Source organism: Galleria mellonella, unplaced genomic scaffold, assembly GCF_026898425.1.
Source record: "Galleria mellonella isolate WM207_F2 unplaced genomic scaffold, CSIRO_AGI_GalMel_v1 utg139, whole genome shotgun sequence".
Classification (NCBI taxonomy): domain Eukaryota; kingdom Metazoa; phylum Arthropoda; class Insecta; order Lepidoptera; family Pyralidae; genus Galleria; species Galleria mellonella.
The window spans coordinates 492985-508641 of record NW_026441995.1 but is presented as its reverse complement, the minus strand read 5'-3'; the positions used below and the strand labels follow the sequence as shown (position 1 = coordinate 508641).

The 15657-nt window shown below is 34.1% G+C and overlaps 1 protein-coding gene across 2 annotated transcripts in view; it reads right to left on the bottom strand.

Moving 5' to 3' along the window:
* LOC113509468 (protein singed) overlaps window positions 1-15657 on the bottom strand; it is an 89784-nt gene that overhangs the window by 27778 nt on the left and 46349 nt on the right. For both annotated transcript variants that reach the window (XM_052903338.1, XM_052903339.1), the window contains exon 3: window positions 10695-10803. In XM_052903338.1, the coding sequence (XP_052759298.1) occupies window positions 10695-10803 (109 nt within the window). The remainder of the gene's footprint in view (window positions 1-10694; window positions 10804-15657) is intronic.

Sequence of the window (15657 nt, the reverse complement as noted above, 5' to 3'; positions counted from 1 at the left end):
AAAAATATGGTATGAATAGTATTATACGAGTATAACCTGGTTATTTGATTAGAAATATTTCGTTTAATTCCGCTACCATTAGTATGTGTGTAACTGCCAACACTAGAAGATCGACCATCACTATTACTACTAGAAGTTCCACAACCTTCCATATTAGCCATCGATATCCGACTGCCATTTTGGTCGATCACGTTTTGAGACACGTGTTTCACCTATAAATGAGGTATCTTTAAGCAAATTAGATGGCTGCTCAAATTGCTGCTACGTGGTCAATTTTCTAGTGTTGGCAGTCACACACATACTAATGGTGGCGGAATTAAACAAAATGCTAATCAAATAATTAGTGATGTGGACTTTTGCAAATGTCTATAGCAGGTGGGCGGTCAGCTTGTTTGCCATTCTAAGTAGTATAATAAAAAAAATAACATCTAGTTTTTAGTAAAATATTTTATAATCTTTATTACTCTATGTGTCTTACATAGTTTTTTTTTTTTAAAGAAAAAACTTAATTTGTTTTATTGTACTAGAAATATAAAAATATAAGGTTGCCCTAAACTAACATTTACCCCTCTCGACGGAGTGGTTAATTAAACGAGCCACTAGGGACCCCCTGTTTTGTTTATACAACTTATGTTAAGGGATGCCAGTAATACCTATAAAAATATTGGGGGAATTTATTATTGAGGATTTATTTCGTAGGTAAATTTTTCATTATTAATATTTGACGTAGATACTTATAAAAATAAACAGATAAAAAATATACAGATCAAGAATCTTGTCTAGAGATACGCCTTAATATTTTTTTTTATTGAAACATCTATTACAAGGTTAATTTAGTGAAACTATTTTTTTCTTTTTTCATTTTATATTCTTTATTTATACACTAGTGGAAAAAATTAAGAAACTAGAAACTTTGAGCTTTAAAATCCTTTTTTTTTTTTAATTCCAATACGAACATTTTAAAAGAAAATACAGCTACTTGAAAAACCTCAAAAAATTTGACATTTTTTTCTGATCCCTTAATTTTTTTACCCATATTTCTAAATATTATATATATATATTATATTATTATTATAAACATTTTGTGTGTAGTTTCGTTATTATAATTTTTAATATTTTTTTTATTAACCCCTGCGTGGGTGTAGTCGCATATTTTTGTAAAATAAAATATCTTTCTTTCTTCTTCTTTCAAACTTTGATAAAATTGCCTACCAAAAAATATTAAGATAAATTGTAAGCACTCAAATATTATAAAATTTGTCGTAATCAATTCAAAAAAAATGCTCAAAATGGCAAATTATATTTATTCGAACCAAAAAAACTTTTATAAATGTAAAAATTTTTAAAAATTTAAAATTACAAATCAGTATCATGTCAGCCATTAACTGTTCACTGCTGAACATAGGTCTCCCCCATAAGGGGGTTTCTTTGGTGATGTTTTAAGAGGGACGCTGCTGTCTACTCCTCGACTATTAAGTACCCTCAGTTAATTACAAAGACGTTGACAGACAATTGAAGAATATGAAACATCAAACTCAAATTATATTTTATAGAAATTAAATTAATTCAAATTTGCAATCGACTTAAAAAAGAAAGAGGTACTAAAATTGGTTGTATTTTTTTAAGTTCATTACCCTATAGCTCCGTCAATTCTAACCGATTTTGATGATTCTTTTTTTTTTATTTGAAAGAAAGTACTTACAGATTAGTTCCATAGAAATTTTATCAAAATCCATTATTTGAAATGAAATGAGATAAAAATAAACATAACTGTAGTTTCGTAACTAATATTAATATTATAGTTTTATAAGAGTACAGTAGTTGTTGTTTTAGAACTGAGGGCCTACCATGAAATGTTTTCCGAAATTTCGGAGCCAAACGAAACACAAATTTGATAATAAAATTACATAATACATGCCGTTTGGAAATATCAAAAATGTTAAAATATTGTTCCTTTGGACTTTTATGATAGGATGTATGACGAACGAAATGTTAAACTCCATTTATTGGTCCGATTTTGGTATAAACAAAAACACGAAATTGAGTCCGAAATTTCGGAATTTCATTTCATGGTAGACCCGCTGGTTCATGTTATTTCATCCGTTATTTAATTATATTGAAATAATATGGAACGTTATTCATTGTCAAAAATGGTGATAATCGAGAACAGATCAGTCAATTTGAAAACGCACTGCCATCTACGGACAAATCTAAAATAATTGAACTTATTACCTAGAATTCCAATTTGTACCCTCGCTGGGGTTCGCTTTTTAAACAATTTGAAGGCATAACTTTGTCAAAGGCTCATTAAAATTCTGCGTCCTCACACACCACATCTTTATCTACATATAACAGAAATAGAGACATTCGGTATTGCTAAATAGATAAAGGCGATATTTGCTTGTATTTTGACTAATATTTCGGTAGCCCCAACGGTACACCCTCTGAGCACTTGTAGGTGTTGTGCGAGGGATCAATAATTCGGGACTCCCATTAGGTATAAACGGTGAGAGGTTTGCTTAAATGCGTTGTGTGAATTCGGTACACTGTCATTTGCTGTGATATATGTAAGTATTTAGAATATTTTAATGATGTCACGTATCAGAGGGAGACTTTGTACAAAAGTTGATTGCTTGGGTACCTCTGTCCCATTCGTGTTTCAACCGTGAAGCAGCTGTGTTTGCATGGCTGTGTTTCGGTTTGAAGGGTAGGATATGGCGTGAGTTTACTGGGTACAGAGGAATAACACATGAGTCCTCAGGAATGGCAACGCATGGCGGGTATCATGGGCGAAACAGTATACTCTGTTATGTCCATGGTACTGCTCATGTCTATAGGCGACGGTTATCATTTTCCATCAGGTGGGCCGTCAGCTTGTTTGCCATTCTAAGTTGTATAAAAAAAAATTACTTGAAATATAAGGTAATTTTACTTACTGTGGCATATGTATTTATTTATTTATTAGTACATCAACAATGTTACTTATAGTTCGTTACAATACATTTAATATAGGGGGGAGAGATTGTTAATAATGGAGACTGAGAACCCCATTGCTAGCAATATACCCAAACAGGTTGACTTCCACGTGGTCTCCCCTGAAAACCATCGTGCTGAATTCCAAGTATACAACACGATGGGCTAACTGACCTCTCTTTTCATCCTCATCTATCACCCCTCACTGGTGCCCCGCCAGCGTATACCGATAGCGCAGGCGGGGTTACCATTCCATTATCATCCATTAAAAAAATTACATTAAATATAGTGCTTAAATATATAATAGTAAGTACTTTATATTATTTTCAATTTCGTGTATAATGTAGTATATATCATATATGTGTAAGTATATTTGTTATTTATATATATTTATTCGTTTATATATGTAATATTAGTATGTATGTATATCAATAATTACTAGTACCGCATTCGAGTATCCTGACACTTCCCTATGGTTGACTGGGAGAGAGTGCTTTTAGCATTAAGTTCGCCATGTATATATATTTGTACTAATGAATAAATAAATATAGACATGGTAATATTACGCACACCAGTAATAGTACACACACATACACACAGTAGTGGTTGTATAATACTCATAATATTTGGAAATATGGAATTACTGAAATTATTTGTACTTGTTACAAGAATACTACTGCAAGGAAGAGAAAGAAGATATTTTGATTGTTTGACAGTTTTTAATATGATTTAATAATATTTACTTGAAGGTACGCTGTAAAGCATGTTTTTTTTACAACACAGGGGGCAATGCAGCATGCGAGGAGCATGCGGCTCACCTGATGGTAAGTGACTACCACCGCCCATGATCACGCACAACACCAGCGGCATTGCATGTGTACTGCCGGCTTTTTAAAAAGGAACATACTCTTTTCTTGAAGGTTATGTTGTCGTATCGTTTCGGAAATACTGTTGCTGGAAGTTGACTCCAAAGAATGATTGTGCGTGGAAGAAACTGTCTTGAAAAACGCACGGTGGAGGACTGTCATTCGTCCAGATGATTGGGATGAAATTTTAGTTTATGGCGGGATGTACGATAGTGAAAATCAGCAGCAGGTATCAATCCGGACAATTGCTCAGAGCACTCCCCATGATAAAGTCGATAGAAGATGCACAGAGATGCAACATCTCTACGCAGTTTCAGTGGGTCGAGACGCCAATCGTCAACAACTCGAGCTACCCGACTTTGAATGCGGTCTAACGGAAGGAGACTGTGGCGCTCCTGCCCATAGGTGAGAACAGAATTCCATATGTGGCCTGACTTGAGCTTTATACAGTTTCAAGCGGTGTTCTGGCGTGAAATACCGTCTCACCATATTCAGCACCCCCAACTTTTTGGAAGCTAACTTAGCTTTTTTGTCCAGATGACCGCAAAACTGGACGTCACTAGATATATCGACGCCAAGAATCCCCAGACTCGACTTATTATCGAGGGAAGTGCCCTGAAAGTGAGGAGATACGACAAACGGTGTATTTTTTGCGGTGAATGCGCAGACTTGTGTCTTCTTAGGGTTGAAGTGAACAAGATTGCGTTCGCCCCAGATCGAAACTTGATCGAGTGAAGTTTCGTATAAGCAAATTACTATCTATAAATAAGATGTTGGTTTTTTTCTCTTTAATGTTACATTATAATTATTGTGATCTACTTTATAACAATACAAGTATTAACCTCCGACTGCACCTCTCTAACCCAATATATGTATCTATACAAAATTTCGTGACTTTAAGTTGAGCTAAAACGTTATGTGGTAACGAAAATGTCATTTGTGATATTAGTATGGATAAAGTAAAATATTGTTGAATTACAAATAAAGCCTTCCATAAAATTAAAATTAGAGAAGTAGCCATCAGTTTCCCAATTGTCACGAACATCAATCATCTTGTCAGTGTTTTTAAACAAGGGGAAGTTTCCTTTCATTCTTTTTATCGTTTTATCAATTTAAATATTGCTTTGTAATACAGCAACTTATGTTAAGTTTCATAAAACTGCAATTCCATCACTCTCTTAATATCTCGATCAATTTCAGTTGTTTACTGAAACCAATGATTCAGGCATCTGACTCATAGCTGTCCACTCCAAGAGAAATGGGCTGAGTCATAACCGTGCCGACAGCTAAATGAGATGTATGTGCTTTGACTAAAGAAATAAGTAAACAAAGATAATGGAGCAAGACCTTAATGGGGTTAACAAATATGTTGGACTAGATCGTCTGCAGAGTGAAAGATAGCCAATCTCTGGTTCAGATCTGTCGACAAAAGCTTACTTGCATACTATGTTCTGGCGTTTAAGGGTGAAACAATATGACAGTGATAATACCAAATAATGTAACTCAAAATTTACAAGTCACTAAAGTTATATCAACGAGCGAATGAGTCTTCTGATGGCATAAGAGACAAAATTTTGGGGCACCCAGTTTAAGAGTAGTTATTATTTGTACATTTCTATATTTTGTATTTATATTTATTATTGTATTTAATAAGCTTTTGACAAAAACATTGTACTAAATAAACGTTATTTGTACAATGTATTAAGAGATTTTTAAACGTTGTATTATCATACAGCATATGCAAACGATGGATTTGGGGGGAAAGGGATTGTTAGTAATGGAAACTGAGAATCCCATTGCTAGCAATATACCCAATCAGGTCGACCTCCTCGCGGTTTTCCCTGGAAACTATCATAGTTAATTCCTGATAAATAATAAATAAATAAAAATACTGATAAATAAATACTGAAAATACTGATGAATTAATCATGATGGGCTAACTGGCCTGTTTTCATTCTCATCTATATTCCATTTTAGCGCAGGCGGGGTTGCCATTCCATTTTCACCCATCAAAAAAAAAAACGATGGATTTTTCATCCGCAGACAAAATTTCTTATTATTATGAATGTCTCGTACTCCCAGGTTTCGAACTTCGACGATAAACAACCTAGATCATCATCCTCCTACCCTTATTATTTGGGGTCGGCGTAATATGTTTTTTTATACATATTACAAAAAGATTTGGCTTATAGTTTTACGACCGGCCGTCTGCCTGATGTCAACCCTCAACCTAGATAAAAAATTTAATGTGATCATAGATAGAAAAATCCCTAAATTGCATACATGTTTGCAAATACCTACACTTGCCAATCTCTTTAGGCTTGTGCAGACAAAGGACAATTCTTGGCGTACATTTTGTACGTCAAAAAGATCGAATTAATTTGAATTTTAAAACACAGGAGGGCAAATGAGCATGCAGCTCACCAGATGGTAAGTGACTACCGCCGTCCATGATCATTCGCAACACCAAAGGCATTGCAGGTGTGCTGCCGGCCTTTTAAAAAGAAATATGCTCTTTTCTTGAAGGTTACGATGTCGTACCAGTACGGAAATGCTGCTGCTAATTTTGAAATTTTCAATAACAGACGATATCGAGGCAAGTTTTTAACTGGAACACCTGAGAATCCTCCTCTACATACAGAAGTTCCACATTGACGCTGACCCTAAAATGACGCAGTACGATTGATTGACTATCAATTGGCATGCTATGACCATAAGTATGTGACAAAAACATAGCTTCCGTTGATTCACAGCTGCACCGGATTAGTATGTGGTGGATAGACTCGCAAAAACATATCCGGAGCCATTAGCCATAAAACATGATCCTGGTGTCGATAAGAAAGATATAATTGTTTTACTTCGATGCTTTAATTTGATTTTTATAAATAACTAGCTGTTGCCCGCGACTTCGTACGCGTTTCCGTCATTTTTCGTAAAATAAGTAGCCTATGTCCTTCCTCACGGTTCAGTGATTTTGATGTAACAGACACATTTCCCTTCACTGCTCTACTCCTATTGATCGTAGCGTGATGAAAAGTATATTATAACCTGCCCAGGAGTATGAAGAATAATTGTACCAAGTTTCGTTAAAATCCGTCGAGTAGTTTTTGTTTAATTTAATTGTTGTAAAATTTTTGTCTGTCTATAACGAACATACAGAATGTTCGTTATAGACAGACAAAAATTTTAATGATTGCATTTTTGAAATCAGTATCGATCACTTATTACCCCCTGATAGTTATTTTGGAAATATATTTCATGTACAGAATTGACCTCTCTACAGATTTATTATAAATATAGAAGATTACTTTAAAGATGGAATGTGGAAATAATGTTAAATGAAAGATAGGAAAACTAGATATAGATTGTAGGTACAGCTGTAGGTTTAGACTGATCTGCAGCATTCAAATAGACCGGTGCTATCTGATGTATTCAAGAATCTGTAGAACCAGAGGGTATAAGACAATTTGTTAAATTTAAATGAAATGAGATTTATTCGTAAAAAACATAACTGTAGTTTCTTAACTGATATTAATATTATAGTATTATATTGTAAGGGTACAGTACTAGTGGTTTTAGAACTGGGCTCCTAAATAGGTTGATATAATAAACCTGTGTTAAGGGGCCACAGCCTCAACCCCGTTTAGTATTATGGGGGGCTTTAGTAATATTAGTATTATTTAGTATTGGATGAAACAAGTGATCTTTGGTACTGTACTTTATTTATTTATTAGTACAAATATGTGTACATGGCTTTCTTAATGCTAAAAGCACTCTCTCCCAGTCAACCATAGGGAAGTGTCAGAATACTCGAATGCGGTACTAGTTATTATTGATATACATACATACTAAAATTACATATATAAACGAATAAATATATATGAATAACAAATATACTTACACATATATGATATATACTATATTATACACGAAATTGAGAATAATATAAAGCACTTATCTCTTCATTCAAACATAACAAATATAATTTCAGTACTCAGTTTCGTTTATGTGTCCCGAATTATTATTCGTTAAGTATTGAATTGTTATCAGAAGTATGTACAATACAGGTATGACTCACAGTTTAACGTTTCCAGTTCAAATAACTTCCTTCACTTGTTGTTCTTTATTGATAAGATGTTTGTGTAATTACAACAAACTTGTATTTTTTTTTTTTTTTTTACAACACAGTGCGGCTCAATGGTACTACCGCCGCCCATGATCACCCACAACACCAGCGGCATTGCAGGTGTGCATATACTCTTTTCTTGAAGGTTATGTTGTCGTATACTGGAAGAAAGTTAAAAACGTCCGCCACTCGTCCAGATGATTGGGATGAAACTTTAGTGAAAAATCAGCAGCAGGTATCAGTATACGATACTGTTAAAGTCCTTTAAAAAAATGAAAATAGTAATGCCTTTTTTACGCAACTTAAAATGGTGAACAAGCTGCCGGTCCACCTGATGGGAAGTGGTAACCGTCACCTATAGACATGAGCAATACCATGGACATAACAGAGTACACTGTTTCCCCCATGATACCCCCTGCTACTGCTTTACGGTTGAAACACGAATGGGACAGAAGTGCTCAAGCAATCGACTTTTGTACAAAGTCTTATTTATTTAAAGGAATACTAACAGCATATTACATTATAACACTTATAACAAACATTAAATATAATACAATATTAATGCACGTGCCATATTAAAGGTATTCACAGCATTTACTTTAACATAATAGTTATACAGTGCGAGAAAATGAAATAACATATATAATGAATTAAATAACACTAGACTACAAATATTTTACCAGAGGGAGACTTTGTACAAAAGTCGATTGCTTGGGTACCTCTGCCCCATTCGTGTTTCTACCGTGAAGCAGTTGTGTTTGCATAGCTGTGTTTCGGTTTGAAGGGTGGGATATGGCGTGAATTTACTAGGTAAAGAGGAATAACACCTGAGTCCTCAGGAATGGCAACGCATGAGGGGTTTCATGGGCGAAACAGTATACTCTGTTATATCCATATTACTGCTCATGTCTATAGGCGACGGTTACCACTTTCCATCAGGTGGGCCGTCAGCTTGTTTGCCATTCTAAGTCGAATAAAAAAATAATTTAAAAGTTGCGTTATTAGTTATAGAAATAAACATGTAACCTGAGTTGTGAATAATATCAGTAAATACGATTATAAGTGAATTAAATTTGGTTAAGCTGTTAAGACGTTATAAGGTAACAAACAGACCCACTTTCATATTTATAATATTAGTAAGGATTACCATAAGAAATTGTTAGCCATTCTAAGTTGCATACAAAAAAAAGAAACCTCCTTCTTACAAATATGCTAGTTAGGGGGGAAAGGGATTGTTAGTAATGGAGACTGAGAATCCCATTGCTAGCAATATACCCAACCAGGTCGACCTCCTTGCGGTTCTCCCTGGAAACTATCATGGTTAATTCCTGATGAATTCATCATGATGGACTAACTGGCCTGTTTTCATTCTCATCTATCACCCTTCACTGGTGATCCGCCAGCGTATCCCATTAGCGTAGGCGGGGTTACCATTCCATTTTCACCCATAAAAAAAAAACTCACCACCGATAGGCTGTTCACCCTCATAGCTTAAAGCCTGAATGGTAGTGTACGGCGCGGTTTCAGAGATGCTTCTACCTTATAACGGTTAGCTTATAGAATGAGCTACTTGTCAAGGTTTTACTAAGAGACTAAAGCATAGGGTTCTTCAAAAATGGATTAAAGAGGTTTCTTCAAGGTTGGCAACTAGCGCGTAATGCAGAATTTTTAGGCTTAACATTTCGTGGGCTGTACCTACGCTTGTTTGCTACTTCAGTGGTAAAATATAAATTAAATACAAGAAACAGTGTAACAACTTATTGTAGATGGGGGGAAAGAGATTGTTAGTAATGGAGACTGAGAATCCCACTGCTAGCAATATACCCAACCAGGTCGACCTCCTCGCGGTTCTCCCTGGAAACTATTATGGTTAATTCCTGATGAATTCATCATGATGGACTAACTGGCCTATTTTTATTTTCAGCTATCACCCTTCACTGGTGCTCCGCCAGCGTATCCCGTTAGCGCAGGCGGGGTTACCATTCCATTTTCATACATTAAAAAAAAAGTTATTGTAGAAGTGTACATACAATTCGTAGTAAAAAAGCGCCCTCATATCAACTTTCTTAAATATCCCTTATCTACTAAAATCGTTTTTTGTTACAAACAGTTTGAAGCAGCTTTGTCAATGTAAAAAAGTTTTATTCGTAATTGTCGAGTATGTATATGTTGCAGTCAAAACTCTTAACCAGTCAAAAGTACTACTGACTAGCAAAATCAGTCAAAAGTACTTGTGACCGTATGCTTTAGTCAATTATACTTTTGGTTACAATAACAGTAGAAAAAGTACTTTTTTTTTGACTAAGTGATTCCATCAAAAGTGGTTTTGACTAGTTGTATCAGTCAAAAACTCTCAAAAAGTCCTAAACTAATTTACTTCAATTAAGTTAGGTTAGTATGTTTTCTTTGTATTGATTGTAATGCAAAATTTTTCGTAATAAACGATTTCACATTTAATAAATATCTTTTTTAGTCACATCTAACGAGGTAATAGTGCTTTTGGCTCAAGCTTTATTGCAGTTAAAACTACTTTTGTCGTAGAGCGTCAGTCAAATGTACTTTTAACCGCAAATTTGCAGTCAAAAGTACTTTTGACTGATTTTGCTAGTCAGTAGTAATTTAAACTGGTTAAGAGTTTTGACTACAAGATATATATGTATTGTGTGCCTATAATGCAATAAAATTGATATCCTATAAAATATTTGAAGTGTAAACACATGAAAACGCACCTGATTTGAAACTTGCTTCCGGCCTCCTTCTCCTCGGACTCGCAGGTGACGTTCCCGAAGGAGTCCACTGCCAAGTACTTGTCCAGGTGGGAGCGCAGGTATATCATACCTGCCGAGTGGAAGTTACCGTTACAGTCTGTTTCAATGAAGCATAATTAGTACGTAAACAAACGAATAATTGTCTCGAACACAAGACAATCTGCTGATGTATAATACAAATCAAAAATAGGTTAACTGCTTGAATGCTTTGATTTGTACCAGAGGGAGACTTTGTACTGAAGTCGTTTGCTTGGGCACCTCTGTCCCATTCGTGTTTCTACCGTGAAGCAATTGTGTTTGCATGGCTGTGTTTCGGTTTGAAGGGTGAGATATGGCAGTGTATTTACAGGGTACAGAGGAATAACGCCTGAGTCATCAGGAATGGCAACGTATGGGAGGTATCATGAGCGATACAGTATACTCTGTTCTGTCCATGATACTGCTCATGTCTATAGGCGACGGTTATTTTCCATCAGGTGGTCCGCCAGCTTATTTGCCAATCTAAGTTGCATAAAAAACAATTGTCACCAATTTTATTCAGTGTTTCTGTAATTTCGATAAAATTTAATTAACTTTACATTAATTTCACATATTGTTATTATATATTTTTCAAACAATAAACAATCGCAGCATAAACATAGGTGCATTTATAAACTAGATCCTATAAAATATTGTATACAGGGTAAAAACGAAATTGTCATTTATGCATAAGAGGTCAACAAAAAATTTCTTGTGAAAATAAATATTTATTTTAGTATTTTTTTTTATACTAGGTACATGCCTACACAATTTATAAACACAACTCTTAGAAAAATAACATTCTTGACAGATCAGCTTTCCTATTTTATCTCATGATTACAGGAACTTTTTTAGGTAATTTACCAAGTTTCGCGTCGAATTTGAAAACAATTTATACCTCTAGGGATTACAAGGATAAAGGAATGCTTTGTATCAGTAAAACTAAATATTTTTACCAATAAAACAAGGATGCAGAAACGAATAAATATTGGGGTTCACAATACTAACACAGCGCGTCCAACTACCAAGTATAATTTTTTTACAGTTAACTTGGCGATAAAAATTTACGAAAATTATTTTTTCTCTGAAAAGTCTTACAGATTGGTCCCATAGAAATTTTATCAAAATTGGTTCAGTACTTTATAGATTAAAATAGCTGATTTTGAACTAACGGAATGGCAACGCATGGGGGGCACAAACATCATGGACGAAACAATATACTCTGTTATGTCCATAGTACTGCTAATGTCTATAGGCGACGGTTACCGCTTTCCATCAGGTGGGCCGTCAGTTTGTTTGCCATTCTAAGATGTATAAAAAAAAAATTGTCACAAGTCGGTTTTTTTGTGGGTCACAATTTCTTATTTAATTTTTTTACCTTCTTTTTTCGTCTATAAGGACAATTATTCATCACTTATATCTAAAAATCACCTACATTCTTGCAAAATAAACATATTACATTTCACACAATAATAAACGAATAGAAAGTTTGAAATATTTTTTTATAAACAAGAAGAGATAAACGTAAAGTACCGCCATCTTCAATGCCGGTGCGAATGAAATTCATTAAACTAAATCATTCCGAAATGATGAGGTGGAGATTGCGGCGTGCGCATGCGACGGTTACAAAACATAACTTTCTCATTATTACGAACATGCTCCAAATACCGTTGTACGGAAGCTGTTTAATAAATTCTTAACTCGTAATTTTATAAAATTACATATGATCAGACATTGCAACACGATCAGTGTATCGGTACATCAGACAGTCTTCAGTTGGTTAGATATTAAATTAGTTATTTAAATTGGACCCTTGTAAGGCGAACCATGTTTAAGATTAAGATAAAACGAAAGGGTGATTAAAATACTATACGAGATTGTGTAGACTTCTTCCAAAACGTGGCTTGAAGGGCACATATTATATCAAGATATTTAATAAATCGATATTATAAAAAATAATCGGTTTACGTTAGCAATCTTGGTACATCTCAGATCATTGGTGTTTTAGAGATGATAACATAGGTGGTGATGAAATCAGATCAGTTGCCTCTAGTAAAAAATTCATCACACTTGAACCATGATGATTTCTGTTGAAACGACACCTGAGTCCTCAGGAATGGCAACACATGGGGGGTATCATGAGCGATACAGAATATTCTATTATGTCCATGACACTGCTCATGTTTATAGGCGACGGTTACCACTTTCGATCAGGTGGGCCGTCAGTTTGTTTGCCATTCTAAGTTGCATAAAAAGAAAACTTTTTCCATAAACTATCATAAGGAACGGTCCTGTTCTAAGTCACCTACATTCACTGACTGCAACACATTTGAGATCGTCAATGCATTTAATACGAGAAAGTCATTTCTTAATACCATTAATAATCGTACATCATTTCTTCCATTAACTGTATTCTTTGATTACCATGAAAGTGGCACGTTACTAAAGATCACTTTATTTGTACTTACATTAATCTTAGTGTAATCACATTTCTGAACTACATAATGTACCAACTACTTTATAAATAAATTATATTGAAAACATTTCATTAGAAACTGCTGGGATCAGCATTAATTATAAATAACAAACTTCAATTCAACATACGTTTGTATATAATTTATGTCTTAATTATGAAGTTTTCAAATTATTCATAATTTTAACTATTTCAACTCTTGCATTTCTTAATTTATAGTTTATAAGAGACGGAATTTAATGCGATCATTTAGGTTAACTATAATAATTTACGTATTTAAAATATTTTCAAATGTAACATTACATTTAATGCTCTAAATCTTATAATAGCTGTGAATGATCTATCAGCATATAATATAACGATCTTTATAAATATATTAGTTAATTAGAAATATTTCTCTTCGAGCGACTTCGAAAAGAAGAAAGTTCTCGATTCGGTTGTATATATTTTTTATAGTTGTTACCTCATAACTCCGACAGTTGAAAATCGATTTAAGAATTATTTTTAAAAATAAAATTTATTTTTCTCTGATAGAATATGATGAGATATTGGTCCAATAGAAATCTAATTAATATCGATTCAGTAGTTTAGTGTAAAAGAAAATAACTGGTTTTATCACAATTAACGTCCGTTTCTTTTTGTGGAACACAATTTAATTATTGTTTTTGGAATACATACAGATAGAAGAGAAAGATAGAATAATAGACAGAAAGAAAGAGAGAGAGAGAGAAATATGAAAGACGAGAAATTTGATGGATAGATTGGATACCTTACGTTGAAAATATTTGAAATTAAGACGCGGAATAGAAGCAATGGAAATTTTGCTTATCAAACAGCTAATGAAGAGGAACATTCTTGACTACGTCAAGTTCCAAAAATGAGTTTAACTAAGCGTCTATTAAACATAACAGATGGTTATATTTCTTTTAGTAAATAAACTTAGACGTATACTTAAAAACGATGTCAATGTATGGGGGGTATCATAGGCGAAACAGTACTACTCTGTTATGTCCACGGTACTGCTCATGTCTATAGGCGACGGTTACCACTTTCCATCAGGTGGGCCGTCAGCTTGTGTGCCATTCTAAGTTGTATATAAAAAAATTAAACCGTCTGTCTCAAGCTTGTCTACAGTTGCGCGAAATACGACGCCTGAGACGCTATAAAGAGGAATCGTCGAGTGATTCGTAACTGTTAAAACGCAATCGACTAGCAATTTTACGGTTGTAAACAATTGTTGCGATGTAATCGTTTCAAATTTTGTCTGATCCGATATATCATGACAACACTGATTGTATAAATTAATTATTTAGCTTCAACAAGTCAACGGGACATGTTACGGCGACCGACGTTGTAATTTATGTAGAACGCAAATAGAAAAGCTACATGGCTCGCCGGATGCGTACACCGCTCTCGTCTCGTGTGTCTGATGATATTTCTCATCGCCAATTCGCATAAGAATTTTTAACACTTTGATAATAAGGAAATTTCGAGCCACTTTAAAAGGGATGAGTTTAACAATTTTTTGCAGCAACGTTACAAGATTACGTTGGCAATTTTTATTCCGAAATTATTTTGATGATTCTTAATGTGTCTACGAATCATTCAAAGAGCATATTCCTTTTTAAAAGGCCGACAGCGCACCTGATATGCCGTTGGTGTTGTGGGTGATCATGGGCGGCGGTAGTCACTTACCACCAGGTGAGGCGCATGCTCGTTTGCTCCGTGTGTTGTAAAAAAAAAATCATGTATTAAAACTAAAAGTACCCGAAATAATCTCATTTGTGCTATGATTTGCTCATCATAGCATTTGATGAGAGTTTTACATATTAAGTAACTAGCTATTAATTTAAGATATGATCCATCTATCCGACAAAATTCATTAAATACATGTCCTGATCAGCTTGTATTGTATTGTACAATCTTAAACATATAATACAATAAAAAGTAAGACAATTTTATATATATATATATATATATATATATATATATATATATATATATATATATATATATATATATATATATATATATATATATATATATATATATATATATATATATATATATATATATATATATATATAAAATAATAAACCTACATATGTAAATATACATGAATATATGTTTTTTTTTATACGACTTAGAATGGCAAACAAGCTGACGGCCCACCTGATGGAAAGTGGTAACCGTCGCCTATAGACATGAGCAGTACCATGGACATAACAGTACACACACATACTGTTTCGCCCATGATATCCCCCATGCGTTGCCATTCCTGAGGACTCAGGTGTTATTCCTCTGTACCCTGTAAATTCACGCCATATCCCACCCTTCAAACCGAAACACAGCCATGCAAACACAACTGCTTCACGGTAGAAACACGAATGGGACAGAGGTACCCAAGCAATGTATATATAATAGTGAGTAGGG